Below are 21,227 nucleotides of genomic sequence, written 5' to 3'. Positions count from 1 at the left end.
AAGATACTAAACAAATACTTGGAGAACCAAAAGGAGGAAAGATTATAAATTGAGAGTTTTGGGAGACTAGTATAATAGGTTTACTACCTAAGTTATAAGAAATTTTAAGGGGATAGAGAATGTAGAGATCTAGTTGGCTATTGTGTCAACTAGATCATTAAGAAAAATTAGTACTTTCCATTGTAATACTAGTACTGGACTGCATAGTATACCAGCTGATGGTTATTTTCTTAGAAAAAGTGCTTCAGGGGCTGGGATTGTGACTCAGTGGTAGAGCGCTTGCCTGGCTGTATGAGGCACTAGGTTTGATCCTCAGCGCCACATAAAAATAAATAAAGGTATTGTGTCCATTTACAACTAAATATTTTAAAAAAGAGAGAAAGTGCTTTAGTTGAACATCCTTGTTCATATTGATTTTTCCAAATTCCTTTAAAAAGAATTATTTCTAACTATGGTCTCTGAAGATGAGAGTGCTGAATATAATTAAATAAGATTATTTGAAAATCTGGAGTATTTTAGACTCCATTTGAATTTTCCTTCTTTGTCCACTATAACCAGTGAAAAATTAGATGTTTATTGTTCAAACAGTATGGAATCAGATGTTTTGACATGTGGAATGTGGGGCATGGGTGAAGGATTTTAATGAGAATGGGAATGGATTGGAATGGTGAGATCATCAGCTCCACTTGTCATCTTTGCTCCCAGAATGCTGGTTGTTGTTGCTCTGTTTTTCTAAGTTGAAAGATTCTTTGGGGAAACTTAACTGGTGGAAAGATGTATAGCACTGATACTTAGTGGATTCCCTCAGCAGAATGTCATCCTGAACCAAGATCCAGCAATCATGAAGCCCATCTAACTTTGTAATGTTTAACATTTCTTCCTGAAATGTATAAGTTTGAAGATCACTGTACTTGAGAGATCAACACAGTCAAAAGACAGTTAGAAGAAACACATAATGCTGAGAACAGAGGAAATTTAAAGTGAATTATGGAGAAATGACAGAAGATATTGCATTAGTGAAAAAGGAACAGAAGACTTAAAAAGAATCAGAGAATAAGAAGTGGAACATTTTAACTTTATGCCTGTTATTAAAAATCCAGTAGAAGGAGTAAGGAATTATCTTTTGAGTGGACTGAGTCAAATCAGTAAAAAAGGTTAAAAAGATAAAAAGAGGATTAATTCAGGAGGTTCAACGTCTAAATAATATGAGTTCATCAAATAGGTAACAGAGAATAAATGAAGCGGAGATAGTTTATCAAAAAACATAAAACATGGGCTGGGAATATAGTTTAGTTAATAGAGTGCTTGCCTTGAATGCACACCCGGGTTCAATCCCCAGCACCACCAAAAACAGAAACAAAAACAAAACAAAAATCTTAAAACATTTTTAATAATTGAATAGCATATAAATCTAGATTAAAATAGGTTATCTAGGGAAGGGGATGTAACTCAGTGGTAGAACACTTGCCTAGCATGTGCAAAGCCCTGGGTTCAGTTCCCACTACTGCAAAATAAATAAAAATAGACCTTCTAGATTTTAGTTAGGGAGTAAAAAGTTTTGGTATGCTGTTGCACAGTAGGGTGACTGTAGATGATGCTATCATACTATATACTTAATATCTAGGGTTTTGAATGTTTTTACCATAAAGAAATGCAAATGCTTGAGGAAATAGATATGGTAAACTTGACTTAAATATTACAAGTAGAGCAGGAAGTGTAGCTCCTGTGGTAGAGAGTGCATTTAGCATACCAAAGTCCCTGGATTCAATCCCTAGCACCCCCCCCCCCAAAAGTGTATACCTGTACCAAAACATCACATGGTACCCATAAGTAAAACTTTTCTGTTTTTATGTATCAGTTTAAGAAGCTAAAAAAAGTAGTTGTTGAGTGAATGCTCTGCAGAATGAGTGGAAAAAGACTCACATTAAGGAGGCATCATTATGGTATTTCAGTTCAAGAAAAAAGAGAAACAATCTAACTGAGAAACAGGTCACATGGAGGATGAGGAATAAATGCTATCACAAGCTGAGCAGGGTAGTGCACATCTGTTATTCCAACTACTTGGGAGAAGAGGCAGGGGCATCAAAAGTTTTTCAGGCCAGCTTGGACAATTTAGTGAAACCCTGTCTCAAAGTAAAAATAAAAAGGACTGGATGTGTAGCTCAGTGGTACACTGTCACTGAATTTAATCCCCAGTACTTAAAAGCAGGGTGGTGGGGTGGGGACGGGCATTACATTTCTCAATAGCAGTAGCAGAAGCTAGGGGACAATGAGTAATTCTTCTGAAACTCTAAGGAAAAAAAAAATCAGTCTGGAAATTTATACTTAAGCGATTCCTTTTGTTGTTACTGGGGGTTGAGAGATAGGATCACACTAAGTTGCTTAGGGCCTTGTAAGTTGCTAAGGCTGGCCTGGAACTTGGGATGGTCCTGTCTGAATCTTCTGAGTTGCTGTAAGTGTGCCACTGTGCCTGCCTGTACTTAGAAAATGTATCATTCAATTATGAGATTGAAAAATCTTAATTTTTCTTTTCCACATACCTTTTTTTCTTTTTTTTTTTTTTTTTCGGTTCTGGGGATTGAACCCAGGGCCTTGTGCTTTCCAGGCAGGCACTCTTACCAACTGAGCTATATCCCCGCCCACGCCTTTTTTTGTTTGTTTTTAAAGCTATAGTAGTGATCCTCTAGAAGAGGGAATAAATCCAGTCATAAAAAAAAGAACAATTATGGCACTTTCAGGAAAATGAATGGAACTGCAGACCATGTTTTTGAATGAAATATGTCAGATGCAGGAGAAAAGTGTCATTAGTATTCCGTTATGGGGAAGCTAGAGGGAAAAATAAGTACACAGCAAGAAAGGGAGACTGTTAAGGGCAAAGCAGGCGATCAGAGGGAGGAGAAGATAGAGGAGGTGTTTGATAGTGAAATTGATCAAATTATGTTTTTATGTATGTGTGGATCTGCCACAATGAAACCCACTATTCTGTGTGTTAATATACAACATAAAAAAAAAAAAAGGAAATAAGTGAGGAAAAAGATTTTGGCTGCTGTAGATAGGATTCATCTCCCAGGGAATAAGCAAAAGGAATTATTTTGGATGAAAACTAATAGACAAATGTAGACAAGATGAATTGGTATAACTTACTATGGAAACTTAGTTTCAGAAAGGATATTTCCAAAAGGAAAAGTGGAACTGATAAATATGTATGACATTGTTTTTAAAGGACTGTTACAGGAGCTCCTGGAGGATATGGTTTCAATTTTGAAAGACAAGGAGGCAAATGAAAATAATAAGATTTAAATGGTTAGAAGTAAGAAAGTGTAATTATAGTATATATAATATAGTATAAGAAAGTGTAATTATAGTTTAGCTTAAAAATATTTACAGAAGGGGCTGGGGAGATAGCTCAGTTCGTAGAGTGCTTGCCTTGCAAGCATCAAGGCCCTGGGTTAGATCCCCAGCACCACAAAAAAAAAAAAAAAAAAATTTACAGAAACATAACTAATGTAAAACTGAATGTGAATTTAACCCCAAATCAAATTGATAAGAATTATATTAGGAACATGAGAGAGAAGTATTATATGTTTAGTTTAAGAACTAAATTTCTAGTTGTTTTCTAGCAAAAAAAAAAAAAAAAAAAATTGGAAATAACATATGCCTCCAGATAAACTCTGTGCTCACTACCAGTTTCAAAATTGATAGCTTTTTTTCCTATTAAAAAATTTAGTGCAAAAAAATGAAGTGCATCATGAAGGTCATTTTTATTTTCCTTAGTTATTTTAAAAAATAAAATCTTGTTGGGATAGTACTTCCCAAGGAATTATAGTGTTTTGCTGTGAATTTATAGTTTTTAAGAATTTCATGTTTTTTTATTTCATCTGATGTTCTTAACAAACTTCTGAAGCAGGTAATATAAGTTTTATTAGTCCCCTTTATAAGTGAGAAAATAAAAAACTGACCTAAGATCACACAGCTATTAAGGGAGAGAGAGAAGATTCACTTAACTTCCCCTTTTTCTTTCATAGGTACACACACACACACACACACACACACACCCATACTTTTTAAAGAAATTTTTTTGGGTACTGGAAATTTTTGGTACCAGGGATGCTTTACTACTGACCTACATCTCCTATCCTTTTTACTCTTTGTTTTGATACAGGGTTTCCCTAAGTTGCTGAGGGTCTTGCCAAGTTGGTGAGACTGACCTCAAACTTGTGATCCTCTTCTCTCAGCCTCTTGAGTAACTGGACCTGTAGGAGATCATGCCCTGGTTGCTATCTGATATTTATTATACTGCACTTTATATTTGGAACTGTAGTGTATGTCTTATGATGTATTTAAAGAAAAACTTTTGAAAATTTAACAGTTTTTTGAGGAAAGGACAATTTGTAAACCAGAAGTTCACAGGCTCTGGTCTGTACCACTGGACAGTAAGTATTTATAGACAGAATACAGAAGTAATCACAGAAATAGCTTGATTGATTATATCTAGGTGGTTTCCTTATTTGGATATAGTGTGATTAGTTGGCTGCCTGTGATTGGCAGAAGCTCTGCTGCTTATGATCGGCTGTGACCCAGCTCTCTGTTAAGAAAAATTACACTTCTAAGTTAGGTTTCCATTCGTTTATATACTGAAGTTAGACTGCAGTTTGTTATATAGGAACTCAACATACTGAGACAGCCTCAGGTCAGTGATTTCCTGCTTATTTAAATATTTAATAAATGAAGTAAAATTTTAGTTCCTTTTTGTACATTATATTTCCTAATTTGGTTATAATTTGTTTTCCTTTTTGTAATTTTGGTAAAATCACATAACAGAATTTATCATTTTTCCCCTTAAATCAGGAAAAAGAACAATTTGTTACATGCCAAAGGCATGGGGGGAAGTTAAGCTCAAATTTATAATGTTTACCATTTTTAAGTGTACAGTTAGTAATGTCAGGTATATGTGCATGATTGGGAAACATCTCAGGGAAGTTTCTCATCTTGTAAACTGAAATTTTATACCTATAACAATAACTCTCCTTTTTCCTATTCTTTAAGAAAAACCAGTACTAATAATTGACTTGGAATAGCTTTAAAAATAAGTGTATTTTTTCTTTTGGCCCTGTGATTTATGAAGTAATCATCAAAATGATTTCCCTAAGGGTAAGACTGATGTTCTTAAAATTCTTTCACAACAAGTAATTGCAGTGTGTGGATTCTTTCATGATGCAAGGGTGTGGTAAATTTGCTGATTCAAAGAAAAAAAACCCCACATATCCCACTTAAATATGCAATTAGAATAGGTTAGGTGGTAAATGACTCAGAATTTGTCAACTGCCAGGTGCAGGTGGCACACCCCTGTAATCTCAGCTATTTTGGGGCTGAGGCAGGAGAATTGCAAGTTCCCAGGCCACTTAGGAAATCTAATGTCTCAAAATGGAAAAGGATGTGATGTAGCTCAGTGGTATAGTGCCCCTGGGTTTAGTTCTCAGTACTACACTGCCCCCGCCCCCCCCCCCCCCCCCAGCGTATCAACAAGCAGTTTTCTTTTCTCTTAAACTGAACTATGAAATTAAAAAACGCACAAACTAGTAACTTGCATATGAAAAATTGATCTTTAAATGTGCCCTTTTTTTGAAAGAGAGAGAAAAGGGAAAAATAAATTTAGAAATTTGTCTTTTCATAGGACCTAAAGTGGTTTTAACTTTGGAAAAGTTCATGACATTAATCAAACTCATCCAAGTAGAAGGGAACTTATTTTTCTGGTAGTCTAATATCTGTATTGATGATATCATATGCACACACACTATATACATACACAGTCTGTCAGAATTTACACCAATAAATAAAATATAATAAAAAATTTGGTGTTAACAGTTGTTTTCCTTACAAAATTTGGATGAGTGTTGTGTTTGTTTGGCTTATCTGCAATTTTTTAATTAGGGAAAGAAAGTGATTTTGCCATTTTAAAGAAAATTCAGCTACAGAATGGCTTCAGGGATTTATTTTTTTTATTTTTGTTTTTGTTTTGTTTTGCTTTCTTTTTACAATTTTATAACTACTTTAAAAATCTGGGTTTCATTACATTCTACGAAATTTTCAAGTTTGACTTCCCATGGAAGTCAACTAAAGGTGTTTAAAACAAATATAGATTCCTTGGCTTTAATTCTAAGGTATGGCCCAGAAACGTGTACTACTTTCAAGTTCTCTAAATAATTCTTACCACAGGTAAACTGTGCAGTAGAACTTCTGGGTCACATTATAAGTTTAGATTGGATTTGAGAGGATAATGACAAAAACAGTGCATGTCATTTGAAGGAACTTTGTTACCTATCCATTATCCCCTCTCTCCATCTCTCTTACAAATAAAACATTAATTTTGTTCAGGGTATGCCAGGGTCTAGCCCTAGCAGCTAGATGGATGGGAGGCGTCGGCGTGGTGGAGAAACAGCACACAGAGACACCAAGTGTTCTGAGGCTGAATCTGTCTTTATTTTTTTGGTCAGCCTTTTTATAGATATTTTTCTTTAGAAATGATTATATCATTTTATGGTTAGTTTAGAATAAGAAAAACCTTCAAAAGTACTATCTATGCTTCTTCTCAAAGTACACATTCTCTCCATATGACAGTCCAGACCAAAACAACCTTGTTTCCCAGCTGGATTAAAACAACCTCGTCTCCCAGCTAAATAAAAACAAACTTGCCTCCTAGCTAAACCAAGGGCACCATGATCTGCCAGCCTTCAACCTTCAGAACAAACACGACACTAGATTTTCCGAGAAACCATCCCTACCATGAACTCCAGTGTTTAACAGTGAAAAGTTTTTACTATAATTAATGGGAAAAGAAATCAACTTATAGTTAATATTTAGTCTATTTTATTTCATATAATGGTAGACTGCACTCTTATTCTGATTCTCAAAGAATTAAACTAAACATAGGAAAAACACAAATTATATTTATGACTAACCTAAATATTCTTATTATGTAAAGTATCTCTAGAATCAACTGTTAAAACTGGGAAAGAAACAAAGGCTAAACACCACATCCAAGCTCAGAGGAATGCCTCTTTATCCATCTATATTTAGAAATTATTATACTAAAGCAATCATAGTCTCCTTTTAATTCAAGCACAGCTACAATTGTTTATTTTCATATATATATTATCTATGTATTACTGTTAAATTTTTATTGTGTACTATTTTGTGTCCCAATACAGTAATACCTTCCCATTGTTTTTCCAATAAGTTTCTAATGATATATTGATAATTAATATTAAAAAGCAACTACACATGGAGACATGCCATGCCTATGGCCCCCAAGAGGGAGGACGATCAACAGAACCGTGTCAAGTGTTGAGTCCTCTATTCCTACAGAACCTTGTCAAATGTCGGAGTGGCAGGAAATAGATGCAGCAAGGGTACCAATATACAAATCCTGTATAAGGAATAGTGAAACTGAAAAAAAAAATTCTCTGAGAAAGCTTTTGATTTTCTGATTAAAAAGAACAGTTGTAACTAATGTAGTTCATCTGTTACTTTTGTCCTACCTTGAATTTGAACATCATCCAGCTGCTAAGCCTTCTGTTTTGTGAGAAAATAAATTTCTTTTGTCTTAAACTGTCGTCAATACATAGGTTTTCTATTATTTGCAGACAAAAGAATTAATTTGATCAAGATTCAGATTACTCTATTTTCTAAATAGTAAATAGGGCTTCAAAAGGTGGTGTTGAGGCCATGTGTGATGATGCACGTCTATAATCCCAGCGGCTCCAGAAGCTGAAGCAGGAGGATCCTGAGTTTAAAGTCAGCCTCAGCAACTTAGTGAGGCACTAAGCAACTCAGTGAGACCCTGTCTTTAATAAAATACAAAATAGGGCTGGGGATGTGGCTCAGTGATACAGTGCCTCTGTATTCAATTGCCAGTCAAGAAAAGTTGGTGTTGATGCCAAATAATTTTATTAGCATTTGGAAGATGTTTCTCTTTTTTTTGTGTGTTTCCACAGATTATTAACTGAAGACAAAATACTTAAATATGCAAAATTCTCACATGGATGAGTACAGAAATTCTAATAATGGCAGCACAGGCAGCAGTTCAGAGGTAGCGGTAGAGCATCCTGCTGATTTCAATACTGAGATTATGAATGTTACGGAAATGGAACAGTCACCTGATGGCTCTCCCAGTGTGAACGCATCTACAGAAGAAAGTGAAATGGCAAATGCTGTGGACCTTCCAGTGACAGTGACAGAAACGGAAACAAATTTCCCTCCAGAATATGAAAAATTTTGGAAAACCGTAGAAAATAATCCTCAGGATTTTACAGGCTGGGTATATTTGCTTCAGTATGTAGAACAGGAGGTTAGTAATTATTAAAACAGTTTCAGAGGAACATATTAATTAAGTAATATCAGTTTAGACCTTACTGTTTTGTAATTAAAGTTGATTTTTAAAAAAATGTTCAGACCAGGCTTGGTGGCACATGCCTCAATCCCAGTAGTTGAGGCAGGATGATCACAAGTTTGAGGCCAGCCTTGGCAATTTAGTAAGACCCTGTCTTAAAATAAAAATAATTTAAAAATAACTGGGGGTGTATAGGCAGAATGTTCCTGGGTTTAGTCCTCAGAATCACAAAAAATAAGTAATTTTCAGATTAACTTGAATAATATTAAATGCATCCATTTTTGTTTTGAAAATAAAGCATATTTGTATATTATGGAGAGTTAGTATAGTTTAAAAAGCCTAATGTTGTGCATTGATGGGGTTTTTATATATATATATGTGTGTGTGTGTGTGTGTGTGTGTGTAAAATTACTGAAATAAAAAGTTACTTTAAGCTCAGTGGTAGAGTAGTTGCCTAGAACGCTTGAGGCCCTGGTTCTATACCGAAGCACCATCATAAAAAGTTACCTTGCTAATTGACAAAGTTACTTTTTTTTTTTCCTTTTTGACAGAAACTTCAAGATATTTAAATGCCTTGTTTTATTTTTATCAGAATCACTTGATGGCTGCCAGGAAAGCATTTGACAAATTTTTCATACACTATCCGTATTGCTATGGTTACTGGAAAAAGTATGCAGACCTTGAAAAGCGACATGACAACATTAAGCAATCAGATGAGGTGCGTACATCACTGAATAAAGTTGATTCCATTAGGTACTGTAAGCCAGTTAATAACAAAAGCAGACTTTTTTTTTTTTTTTTTTTTGGCTGGCAGTACCTACCATTTATGGTCAAACAATTTTTATAGGGTATTTTATTTGCATTTGTCACTCTTGTGGCATTTGTAGCTAATATTTTCTCTCTTTGTTGGCAGGTGCGTTAAACCTCTACAGTTTGTCAAGCTTTGCAGTGCAAGCCTCTGTATTACACTGCAGCTTAACAAGTAGGGCAGGGCTTTTCTCTCACTTACATTTATTTCTCATTTTCCAAACAATATAGTTGGTTTGCTAGTCACATTTGCTACGTCTTATTGCATTTTTGGTCAGACGCTGTCATTGATGCTCTAATGGGTCTGTGCCCTATGGTCTGTAACCCAAAGCCTGCCCACACAACCCGGTCAGAATGCAGGGACTGCTGCGCTTTGAAGATCAAGACTCTGCACGTGGGGATCAGAACATTGCCATGTTCTATCCAACCTCCACCCAAATGGTAATGGTAGATTATTTAAACAAAATTCCAGTAATTAGTATTTCTAAGGTTCACCGGATAACACAGTGTTGCCTCTCTGTTAAGAAATAATTAAATACTTGAAGTACAGTTTCTTGTTTTCTTCTTAGGTGTATCGCCGGGGGCTTCAGGCAATACCTCTTAGTGTTGACCTTTGGATTCATTATATAAACTTCTTAAAAGAAACATTGGACCCAGGTGATCCTGAGACAAACAGTACCATAAGAGGGTATGTGAGACATTGATATTCAATTGTATTTGAAGATATAAATTTAAGTATTTTGATATCGATAATAGAACTGCTCATGAATGTTAACTTGAAAGTTTAACTTTTGTGCGTCTTTCCCACTACTTAATAAAATAGATACATGTAATAAATTTATGCTTATTTTTAAAAATGCAGATTATAAAGCCTTCCTCCATTCCGTTTCCCCTTATGTCTCTAATTCCACTTCCCTCATGGTTATTGATTTGATGTATGTGTTTTCAGATATATGTAGTATACACATTTGTATGTGTATTTTACATATTATTCTTTGACTTATTTTATTATTAACAGAATGTTTTGGAATTCTTCCTACCATATAATTTTAAATGTTACAAAAATATTTTATGGTATCAAAATACTGTATTTATAAGAAAAATCAGTGCTGTAGTGAACATTTTTATAAAGTTATTATTTTTGTAGAGTGAACTACTAGAGGAGGAACTTAAGGGAATATACAGATAAGTTTTATCAAATGTTCCTCAAAAATGGTATTAGTTTTAAACTTTGTGAATAAAATTAGTCTTTTCCCCCTACCCATAGCCATATCACCTTTTTTGTTTGTTTTTCTTCTCTTCTTTGTTGTAATTTGTGTATATCTAGATTTCTTATCTCAGTTTATCATCATCTTATTTTTTTTTAAGTCTGTGTTACTGGTACTCTGGTGGAACCAGGGCCTTGTATTGGCAAGGCAAGAACTCTTACTGTGTAGCTTCATTTGCAGCTCTGTTGCTTACTTGCCCATTTTTATTTTGAATTGTGTCTTTGTTATTGATTACAGGAATTTGTTAATGTATTTTTTGGTTTTGTTTTCAAAAAAGCTATGTTGATATAGTTGAACTATTTAACCACTGTTAAACTACTCATAACAAAAAGTAGTCAGTCCCTTTGTCTTCCTTCAAATATTAACTGATTCTTCTGAAATTTTATATATATGAGTGGCTCTATACTGCTTTCTGTCTTTATTGTAGACCGATATCTGTTATGGTAGTTGAGAATTTAGCTAATTGTATCCTATGTATATGTGTGTTTTACTCAATCTGGATTTATAAATATTTTTCCATCATACTGTTCTTTATATTTTATAGCCTTTTGTTTTTCCCAGAGTTAATTACTTCTCCCTCTGATTTTTCTCATTTGTCTAATAAAAGGCTTTATGTCTAGCTTTGCAGAGAGACCTATGAGATAATCTGTAATTTCAATTTTTTTGCCCTTAACTCTTCTGCAACCTAAGCTGGTTGCTCTCCTAGTTCTGCTGTATAGTAGTTAATCTTGGGATTTCCTTGCAGTGATTCTAGGAGATATCTTTACCTTACTCCCAGATTTCATCCCTTGTTTATTGGAGTTTATTAGGTCCCACTCTTCCTTGACTTATGCACTACACTTTCAGGAGTGTATCCTATAAATTTGTTTTTTTTCTGTAACTTCTTAATAAAAGGATACTTGGAATAATTAAGATCCATAAGGGTATAGAAGTTGGGATCAAAAGTCATTTTTCTTAAAACTTTGAAGGTACTCTCCATTTTTTTTAATATATATTTTTTAGTTGTTGGACTTTTATTTTATTCATTTATTTATATGTGGTGCTGAGAATCAAACCCAGTGCCTCACACATGCTAGGCAAGCCCTCTACCACTGAGCCACAACCCTAGCCCGTTCTCCATTCCTATATATATATATATAGCTTATAATGTTGCTATTGAGAAGTGTGATACTGCTTTTTGGGATTCTTTTATTACTTAGCTTTTTCCATGGAATGTTTTAGTATGTTTTCTTTATTTTTGATATAAACATAATTTTATAATGATATGCTTTGGTATGGATTTTCTTTTTCTCATTCATTGTGCTTACTCATTGGTTTTCTTTGTTTTTAAAATTGGGGATGCGCATTCTTTCAGTTCTTGGAAATGTTACTGTTGTGGATATATTTCTGAATTTTCTTCCCTTGGTTTTCTGTTTTTAATAGATATTAGACCTCTTATATTTCCTTGATCCTTGTATTAGATTTTTTTTTTTTTTTTTTTTTTTTTTTTTTTTTTTGGTGCTGGGGATGGAACCCAGGGCCTTGTGCTTACGAGGCAAGCACTCTACCGACTAAGCTACATCCCCAGCCCTAGATTTTTAATATCCAAATATCTTGCTCTTTGAATGATCCTTTTTTTAAACTTGTTGATGAACCTTTATTTTTTTATTTATATGCGGTACTGAAAATCAAACCCAGTGCTTCACACGTTAGGCGAGTGCCCTACCATTGAGCTACAACCCAGACCCTGAAAGTTCCTTTTCTTATAGCCTCCTATTTTTGTTTCACATCTGAATATCTTTTTATTATTTCTTTGAGGATATTAAGGAGAAACTATTTCTATGCTGAGACATAGAAAATTCTAAAAATCTAAAATTCTTATGTTCATTTATTGTAAAATAAAATGGCTGATCTGGCTTTCTGTGTTTTTTTTTTTTGTTGTTCTTTTTAGATATACATGACAGAAGAGTGTATTTTAACATATGTACATGGAGTATAGTTCGAATTAGTATCCTATATATGAACATACATATACTATATATATAATATATAATATATATAGTATATATAATATATAGTAATATATAGTATATCTTAGTATACTATATATGAATGTAGGAAAGTAATGTCTTTCATATTCCCATCCTTCTCTCTTCCCTTCATTCCCCTTTGTTTAATCCAGTAAGCTTCTATTCTTCCCTTCTGACCTCCCACCACCCCCTTATTGTGTGTTAACATTGCATGTTAGAGAGAACATTTGACGTTTGGTTTTTGGGAATTGGCTTATTTATAGTCTCCAGTTCCATCCATTTGGCGCCTGTAAATGCCAAAATTTCATTCTTCTTTATGGCTAATATTCCATTGTATATTCATACCACATTTTCTTTATCTATTCATCTTTTTTGAAGGGCACCTAGGTGGGTTCCATAGTTCAGCCATATTGTGAATTTAGCTGCTATAAACATTGATGTGGCTGCATCACTGTAATATGCTGGTTTTAAGTCATTTGGGTATATACTGAGGAGTGGGATACCTGGGTCAGATGGTGGTTCCATTTCTGATCTGAATTTTTGATGTGAAAGATTAGATTAATAAGCTATATGGAAGGTTTGTGTGTTTTGTATGGGACATTGACCGCTGGCCTGGAAGGCTTCAGAGTAGGTTGATCGAGTGGCCACTATTTTTGGGGGGAAGCCCCATGTTGGTCTTATTCCAGACCCAAGCAGTTTTTTCAGAAGATGATCATCTGAACTGCCTGGGGAATGCAAACCTAGTTTCTGAATCCCAGAGGAAAGCAGGAAAGGGAGGTGAAGATTTCTAACCATTTTTTAAACAAACCTGCATTTAAACCCTCTGTCTTTATTTCATTACCTGCTGTCCTCCTATCTCCTTCTTCATGCTTTTCTCAGTATTTGATACATTAATTTCCTGAATCACTTTGAGAACGGTAATACCTATTTTATTCTCCCTGACTTTACACACAGAAACATGTGCATGTATCCACACACAAATACTTTTTATTTCTGTATATAAAACATTTTTTCCAGTGTTAGTGTGTCTTTTAATTTTACTTAGAGTGTCTTTTATCATACAGTTTTTTGGTAATGTCTTTCACTTTTCAGTCTTATGTTAGTTTCTGAGTTTTTTGCCTCTCACCAAGAATATGTTTTGTATATTCTAATTTTTTAAACAACATTTTGCCATTCAGGTGTCTGGCTGTTGTGAGAAAGACACTAACCTTTTATTTTTTCCCTTTTAACTGAATAATTCAACCTTTCTATATTGGTTGAAAATACCTCCTTTATCATATACTAAATACATGTACAGTAGTCTATTTTCTTGGGCACTGTTCTGTTATTCCATTTTCAATTACTATAGTCATAATAAATGTAGCTTGATATCTTTCAGGAAAATGACTGCTGTATTGTCTTTTTATGGAAACATTTTGCATTTTTGTAAGACTAGATAAATATCAGAATTAGAATTTTCTGTTCCACCCAAAATTCATTGGTGCTTTGATTGGGTGGATTGTGCAGTTTTATACTGTTTAAAAAAATCTCTCTTGATTTTAAGGAACTTATTTTGAAAATATGTATCCAAAGGTTTTATTTCATTAGGATATCAAATTCAGTGATTAAAATTGTTATAAAAATCTTTTGACATGAACTAGGTATTTTAAAATATTCACTTTTGCATTGGCTTTTAATGATAACATTTTAGAATTGGGAGGGGCTTTTGAGAGTTTCAATATTTGTGTAATTCTCATAAACTCACAAGGCAGCTGGGTCATTTGTTGGAGAGTTATTTTGCTAAAATATCCTTTAAATTGAGGTAAAATTTGCCTCTCGTGTAAATTCTTGTTTTATTTTGTCTTTTGCCTTAAATAAACCTGTACAATTGACATATCAAGTTTAACAGATACTTTGAGTATCTTCTGTATTACTCTTGTTTGCACGGTGAATGTTTTATGGTGTGATTTAAAAAAAAAAATTAAAAATACTTAAAAAAAATTTTTTTTTAGTTGTCAGTGGATCTTATTTTATTTATATGCTGTGCTGAAAATTGAACCCAGTGCCTCACACATGCTAGGCAAGCACTCTACCACTGAGCTACAACCATAGCCTATTACATTGTTTTTTATTTGTTGTGCTTTTATGTGAGATAAATTACATACAAAGTAAATCTGTGTGCTTTATTTTTTCTATTTAAAAATTTTTTTTTGTACTAGATATATAGAATGCCTTTATTTTTATGTGGTACTAAGGATCGAACCCAGTGCCTCATACATGCTAGGCATCCTCACTCTTTTAAGCACTCTTGCGTACTTTCAATTATTCTCCTACTCTAATCTCTACTTGCATGTGAAACAATTGAATGTAACTTTTTGAATTTAACATTTTTTCTAAATTTAGAAATAATATTTTTTAAGCAATTTTTATTTTGGAAAGATAACTTAAGAGTAATTTAATTTTTCAGAACTTTTGAGCATGCTGTTCTAGCTGCAGGAACAGATTTCCGATCTGACAGACTATGGGAAATGTATATAAACTGGGAAAATGAACAAGGAAACCTGAGAGAAGTTACAGCTATATATGATCGCATTCTTGGTATTCCAACACAACTGTATAGTCATCATTTTCAGAGGTAGGTTGAAAAATCTGATTTTTGATATCATTATTTACTCAGGTGATTAGTTTCTAATAATTGGGTATTGTTCTCTAGAAATGTTTCGTATGGGCTTATTAGATGTAAACAGGATTTTTTTTTTTTTTTTTTTTTTTTTTTACTATGTAATCACAATTTAGAGAGGGGGAAAACTAACATACAGAACTGGAGTTTGAATTCGTACCTATTTCTTCTCCATTTCAGTGCTAAGGCAAAAAGGAAATGGAGATGTCCATAGACTATTGTATCAAGCCTCAATAGGTTTTTATAATAGAAAGGAAGAAGAGGAGATATATTTTGGTTTCTTCTTTAAGTTTGAGTTCCTTTAGAAGAATAATATGTAGTAGGTATCTAAGGTGGAATTTAAATTTTGTTGTAAAATATAACATGGATTTTTATCTCTTCTGTTAGATTTAAAGAACATGTACAGAATAACTTGCCTAGAGATCTTTTAACTGGTGAGCAGTTTATTCAGCTGAGAAGGGAATTAGCTTCTGTAAATGGACATAGTGGTGATGATGGTCCGCCTGGTGATGATCTACCATCAGGAATTGAAGACATAACTGATCCAGCAAAGGTAATGACACTTATTCAAAAGTTATTCAGTGCATGAGAAATTAGACCCTTGTTATATAGCTGGCCCTTTAGTTCTTATGATTTAAATATAGATTTAAGGTAGAGAATTTATCTTACTATGAGACACCTGGAAATAACTTAGTTGAGAAGGAAATTTTTTACATAGGTTGTGATCTACTAGTCCTATTCAAAACAAAAGAAAACAAAACAGCTGGGTGCCATGGTGTATGCCTATAATTCTAGGGATTTAGGAGACTGAAATAGGAGGATTGTAAGCTTGAGGCCACCCTCAGTAATGTAGTGAGGCACTTAGCAACTTAGCGAGACCCTGTGTCAAAATTAAATTTAAAAACAAATAAATAAAAATGGTTGGGAATGTAGCTCAGTGGTAAAGCACCCCTGGGTTAAATCCCCACTACCGAAACAACAACAACAACAACAAAAAAACAACTTTAATGAATCCCTGTGGCACATGTCTATAATCCTAGGGACTTGGGACACTGAGGCAGGGAGGATGGCAAGTTCAAAGGAATGAGGATGAGGCTCAGTAATAGAGTGCCCCTAGATTCAGTCCTTAGTACTCAGAAAAACAGAAAGAGAAAACATGTAAGAAATATGAGAAAGTATTTTATTAGGAAGTTTTGTTACATAAATTTGAGTTAAAAATAATAATTGCCGACAGTTATAAACTTATACCGCTATTCTAAGACTAAATATCTGGATAATAACTTATATGTGTAATATTGAAGATTTTTACCCTAACTAAATTTTAACTTAAATTTTTTTCTTTTTTTCTCCAAGCTAATTACTGAAATAGAAAACATGAGACATAGAATCATTGAAATTCATCAGGAAATGTTTAATTATAATGAGCATGAAGTTAGTAAAAGGTGGACATTTGAAGAAGGTGTAAGTGTTTTGTTTTATAATTTTCAAAATACAGATAGGAATAATAACATTTTTCTTACACTTGATGGCAATAGCTCTCTTATTATTTCTTCTTTATTTTTGTATATTACAGTAATAAGATGTACATCTCATTTATTTCTACCATGATCAGTTTTAATCATTTCCATTATCAATTTTTGCATTCAGTTTTGAACTGTAATGTCTACTTAATTTGCACAATTTTACTGTAATTTTTCAAATCAACTTCACTGGTTATACTTTGTACAAAATGCGCTCATTTAGAGTAATTTTTATTTTTCATAAACTTTATTCTTTTTTTGTGCTTTATTAAGATATAATTTACATGCCATACAAATCATCCACACTTTAAAGTGTGAAATTTAACATTTCTTAGTATAGGTGTGAAAGATAAGTATCATCATCGCCACAGTTTTAGAATATTCTTATTGCCTCAAAAAGAATCCACTTAACTTTCAGCTCACCTTCAGCTTACCTACAATATCCCCAACCTCAGCCCTAAGATACCAGCAGTCTGTAGTTTGTTTCTATTGATTTTCCTATAATGACCATTCATATGAAGGGAATTACATAGTACATGATGTTTTACGGCTGACTGTAAAATGAATTTTGAAAAATATATCTAAATTGTAATCACCACAAAAATCAAGCTATAGAACTATTCTATCACCCCTTGGTCACTTTGCAGCATTTTCTAGGCCCAGATAGCCACTTACCTGTTTTTTGTCACTATGGTATAATTATTCAATTTTTAAAAATTCAGTGAGCAGGGTCTGGTAGCACATATTTGTAATCCCAGCTACTTGGGAGGCTCAGCAAGGAGGATCACACATTCGAGGCCAGCCTAGGAAGGTTTAGTGAGACCCTACCTCAAAATCTAATTAAAAAAGGACTGAGGAGCTGGGTGAGATGTTGCACGCCTGTAATCCCAGCGGGTTAGGAGGCTGAGACAGGAGGATTGCGAGTTCAAAGCTAGCCTCAGCAATGGTGAAGTGCTAAGCAACTCAGTGAGACCCTATCTCTAAATAAAATACAAAATAGGGCTGGGGATGTGGCTCAGTGGTAACGTGTCCCTGAGTTCAATCCCTATACCAAAACAAAAAAAAGGACTGAGAGTGTATGTAATTCAGTGGCAGAGCACTTACTTAGCATGCATGGGACCTTAGTTCAATTCCCAGAGCTGCAAAGAGAAAAAGGAAAGTTAAAAATATTCAACAAAGAATAAAATTTCTTATACATTAAAAGTGTGTGTAGTTCCATAAAATAAATGAGTAAATGAAAAATGCATTGTAGTCCATTTGTAAAACCTGAGGAATTAAAGGAATTTGAATTTAGAATTTAAAAAAATTATGATTGAAATTTCTTAATTTATTATGAATTATATCTTAAATGACTTGTATATCTAATGTATTTATAAATATTTTGGTGTTGGTATTGGTTTACTTTCATTGCCATGTCATAATTTTATTATAGATTAAAAGACCTTATTTTCATGTGAAACCATTGGAAAAGGCCCAACTAAAAAACTGGAAAGAATACTTAGAATTTGAAATTGAAAATGGAACTCATGAACGGGTTGTGGTTCTCTTTGAAAGATGTGTCATATCATGTGCCCTCTATGAGGAGTTTTGGATTAAGGTAAGAAAATTGTATGCTCTTAAACTTGAATATATTACAAACATTGATCTAGTGACTAACCTTTTTTGTACTTCTGTTGAATGTTGTTCATATAACTATATCTGTTGCATTAGGAGATGGTCTGCTTGCAACCAGATTTGACTGCTGCATATGCCAACCTCGTTGCCTCTCTTCGTCCTTCCTTACAGAAACTAGTCTAGTGGTTCAATAAAGGTGCTGAATGGGTTTAAAAATAGAATTTTATCGTTCTGTCACATATTTAATGGCTTGTTCAACTGTAAATTATTCAGTATCTCCTTTTTTCTGTATGTAGTATGCCAAGTACATGGAAAACCATAGCATTGAAGGAGTGAGGCATGTCTTCAGCAGAGCTTGTACTATTCATCTTCCAAAGAAACCCATGGTGCATATGCTTTGGGCAGCTTTTGAGGAACAGCAGGGTAAGAATAAGGAAATTTAGTTGGTATTCTTGAGACTTTGAGTTACTTCAGGATAAAATTATAATAATTGAGTTGAGGAATATATAAAGAAGAATTTCACTTTTTCTGTAAAGGGCCAGATAGTGAATATTTTAGGCTTTGCAGGCATGTTGTCTCTTGCCTAACAACTCAGCTTTGTGATTGTAACCCCAAAACAGCCATAGACAATGTATAACCAATGAGCATGGTACTTATTTTTTTTTATAAAAATAAACAGAGGACAAGATTTAGCCTGTGGGCTGTTTTTCAATACCTGACATAAAGAATATTTCAGAAGTTTAAACAAAAACATAAACATTTCATTATTATTTGTAGGTAATATTAATGAAGCCAGAAATATCTTGAGAACATTTGAAGAGTGTGTTCTAGGATTGGCAATGGTTCGATTACGAAGAGTAAGTTTAGAACGACGGCATGGAAACATGGAAGAAGCTGAACATTTGCTACAGGATGCTATTAAGAATGCCAAATCGAATAATGAATCATCATTTTATGCTATCAAACTAGCCCGGCATCTCTTCAAAATACAAAAAAATCTTCCAAAATCAAGAAAGGTGCTTTTGGAAGCAATTGAAAGAGATAAAGTATGTATTTGTATTCTTTAGAATATCTTCCTTAAATGACCAATGGTTGGTTTTTCACTTTGGCAACTATGATGAAACATTGGTCTGTATGTAATATATTTTATTACTAAATGAAGACAACAGTCCCTCTAAACTGATGTTGCCATTAAAATTATTTTCAAATTATTTTGAATTAAAAGTGAGAAAACTAAGATTATTGGATTGAAAAGGGTTGCCAACATCATAGTAATTCTGTTTTCTCTTTTGAAGTTTTACAAAAAGTTTTATGATTATTAAGTAGAACAGAGGGGTTGGGAGAATACTTTATAAACAAAAGCCTAACCAGTAGTAAATGTAGCAGTGAGATGATTATCCTTTTCCAAAGTATTTCCTTTTATATAATAGTTGATAAAAGGCAGTATATGGAACTTCTTACTTTTTAGGTTTGTAGCTATTGCCAAGTCAGTTTAAGACTGAAGGTTTAAGCTAGACATGGTGGCACAACACCTTATAATCCCAGTTCCTCAGGAGGCTGAGGCAGAAGAATAACAAGTTTGAGACTGGCCTGGGCAACTTAAGTCAGACCCTGTCTCATAACAAAAGAAACATTAGAACTGGGGATATAGCTCAGTGATGGAGTTCTTATGTAGCATGTAAGTCCCTGGCTTAAATCCCCAGTACTGCTTTAAAAAAAAAAAAAAGTTTATAACAGATCTTTTCTAACTATAATTTAAAAAATAATCTATGGTCATAGTAGAACTATTTAAATTATTGGAATCATAGAAATAATTCTTTTGTGTTTTGTTTTCTAATTGTCATTGTAGGTCAGGTCATATTAAATTCAAGAAAGAATTTATTCACATTTAACAGTTTGTATAGTTTTGAGTAGGATATCACTACCTATCAATATGCTGGAGTGTTTTTCTTTTACTTTTTTAGTTGTATGCTGAAAACAGTTAACATGAGGTGTATTTTAATGGATTTTTGGAATTAAAACAAAAATTAAGGCATTTTTAAATATCTGCTCTTATCAGAATATTTTAGAAAAATTAATTGATACTGATTTTTACACAGGAGAATACGAAGTTATACCTCAATTTACTTGAAATGGAATATAGTGGTGACCTCAAACAAAATGAAGAAAATATTCTAAATTGTTTTGACAAAGCTATACATGGCTCATTACCTATTAAAATGAGAATTACATTTTCTCAAAGAAAAGTGGAATTTCTTGAAGATTTTGGCTCAGATGTTAATAAGTAAGATCTTAATTATATTATTTATTTGAAGGGTAAATGAGTTTTGGATGGGAAGTTGATGACTGTTACAGATTTCATATATTGTTAAATTTTAAAATGTTTGCTTTGGTTACTTTTTCTTCAGATATATGTGGGAGTAAATTCAGTTTCATAAATGTATATGTGCTTAGCAGGAAGACATGGTTTGTTTTCCCTTCAGAACTGATTTCCTAGTTTTAGAATGATGATTGAAATCATGAGTGAATGAGAGAAGGTAAGAAGCAACAGTCTCATAGGAAGGGAAATAAAATAAGGATTGAACTATGAAACACATATATTATTTATATTATAATATATAAACACATTATTTATATAAACATTTAGTACGTATGTCACTAAACAGAATTGGGATTAGTCTGGAATAGGAATGACATTTTATTTGAGATTAGAGAAGAGGATAGATGGGTTGGTCCCAAAGATCATGGTTTATGAATGACCTCTTTGTGGCTGTGTTAAATTTCAGTTAAACTAATACCACTACTAATATTCAAGTGCTTTGGATTTATTAAAATATTTTATAATTAATGTAAAATTTGTAGTATAGTGAATATAGGAACTGTTATTTTAATAGACATAGAAAGGACTTAGAGACACTAGGCAATTTTTTCCAAGGTCCCTTAGCTATATTGCTTTGTGGA

General features: G+C 33.3%; 1 protein-coding gene across 6 annotated transcripts in view; it reads left to right on the top strand.

Annotated features, from left to right (window-relative positions):
* PRPF39 (pre-mRNA processing factor 39) overlaps positions 1-21,227 on the top strand; it is a 30,828-nt gene that overhangs the window by 6,491 nt on the left and 3,110 nt on the right. The window contains exons 1-11 of one of the 6 annotated variants that reach the window (XM_079126032.1): positions 8,324-8,347; positions 8,982-9,371; positions 9,475-9,637; positions 9,766-9,884; positions 14,920-15,087; positions 15,520-15,685; positions 16,486-16,593; positions 18,085-18,249; positions 18,563-18,689; positions 19,044-19,312; positions 20,366-20,550. In XM_079126032.1, coding sequence (XP_078982158.1) covers positions 9,551-9,637; positions 9,766-9,884; positions 14,920-15,087; positions 15,520-15,685; positions 16,486-16,593; positions 18,085-18,249; positions 18,563-18,689; positions 19,044-19,312; positions 20,366-20,550 — 1,394 coding nt within the window. In that variant the 5' untranslated portion in view covers positions 8,324-8,347; positions 8,982-9,371; positions 9,475-9,550. Of the gene's footprint in view, positions 1-7,185; positions 8,348-8,975; positions 9,372-9,474; positions 9,638-9,765; positions 9,885-14,919; positions 15,088-15,519; positions 15,686-16,485; positions 16,594-18,084; positions 18,250-18,562; positions 18,690-19,043; positions 19,313-20,365; positions 20,551-21,227 lie in introns of those variants that run through there. The other 5 variants (XM_079126033.1, XM_079126029.1, XM_079126030.1 and 2 more) reach the window with 5 other exon arrangements.

The sequence above is a fragment of the Sciurus vulgaris genome, assembly GCF_902686455.1.
Source record: "Sciurus vulgaris genome assembly, chromosome: 2".
Lineage (NCBI taxonomy): Eukaryota > Metazoa > Chordata > Mammalia > Rodentia > Sciuridae > Sciurus > Sciurus vulgaris.
The sequence above is the reverse complement of the archived record's forward strand: the minus strand, read 5'-3'. Positions and strand labels throughout refer to the sequence as shown.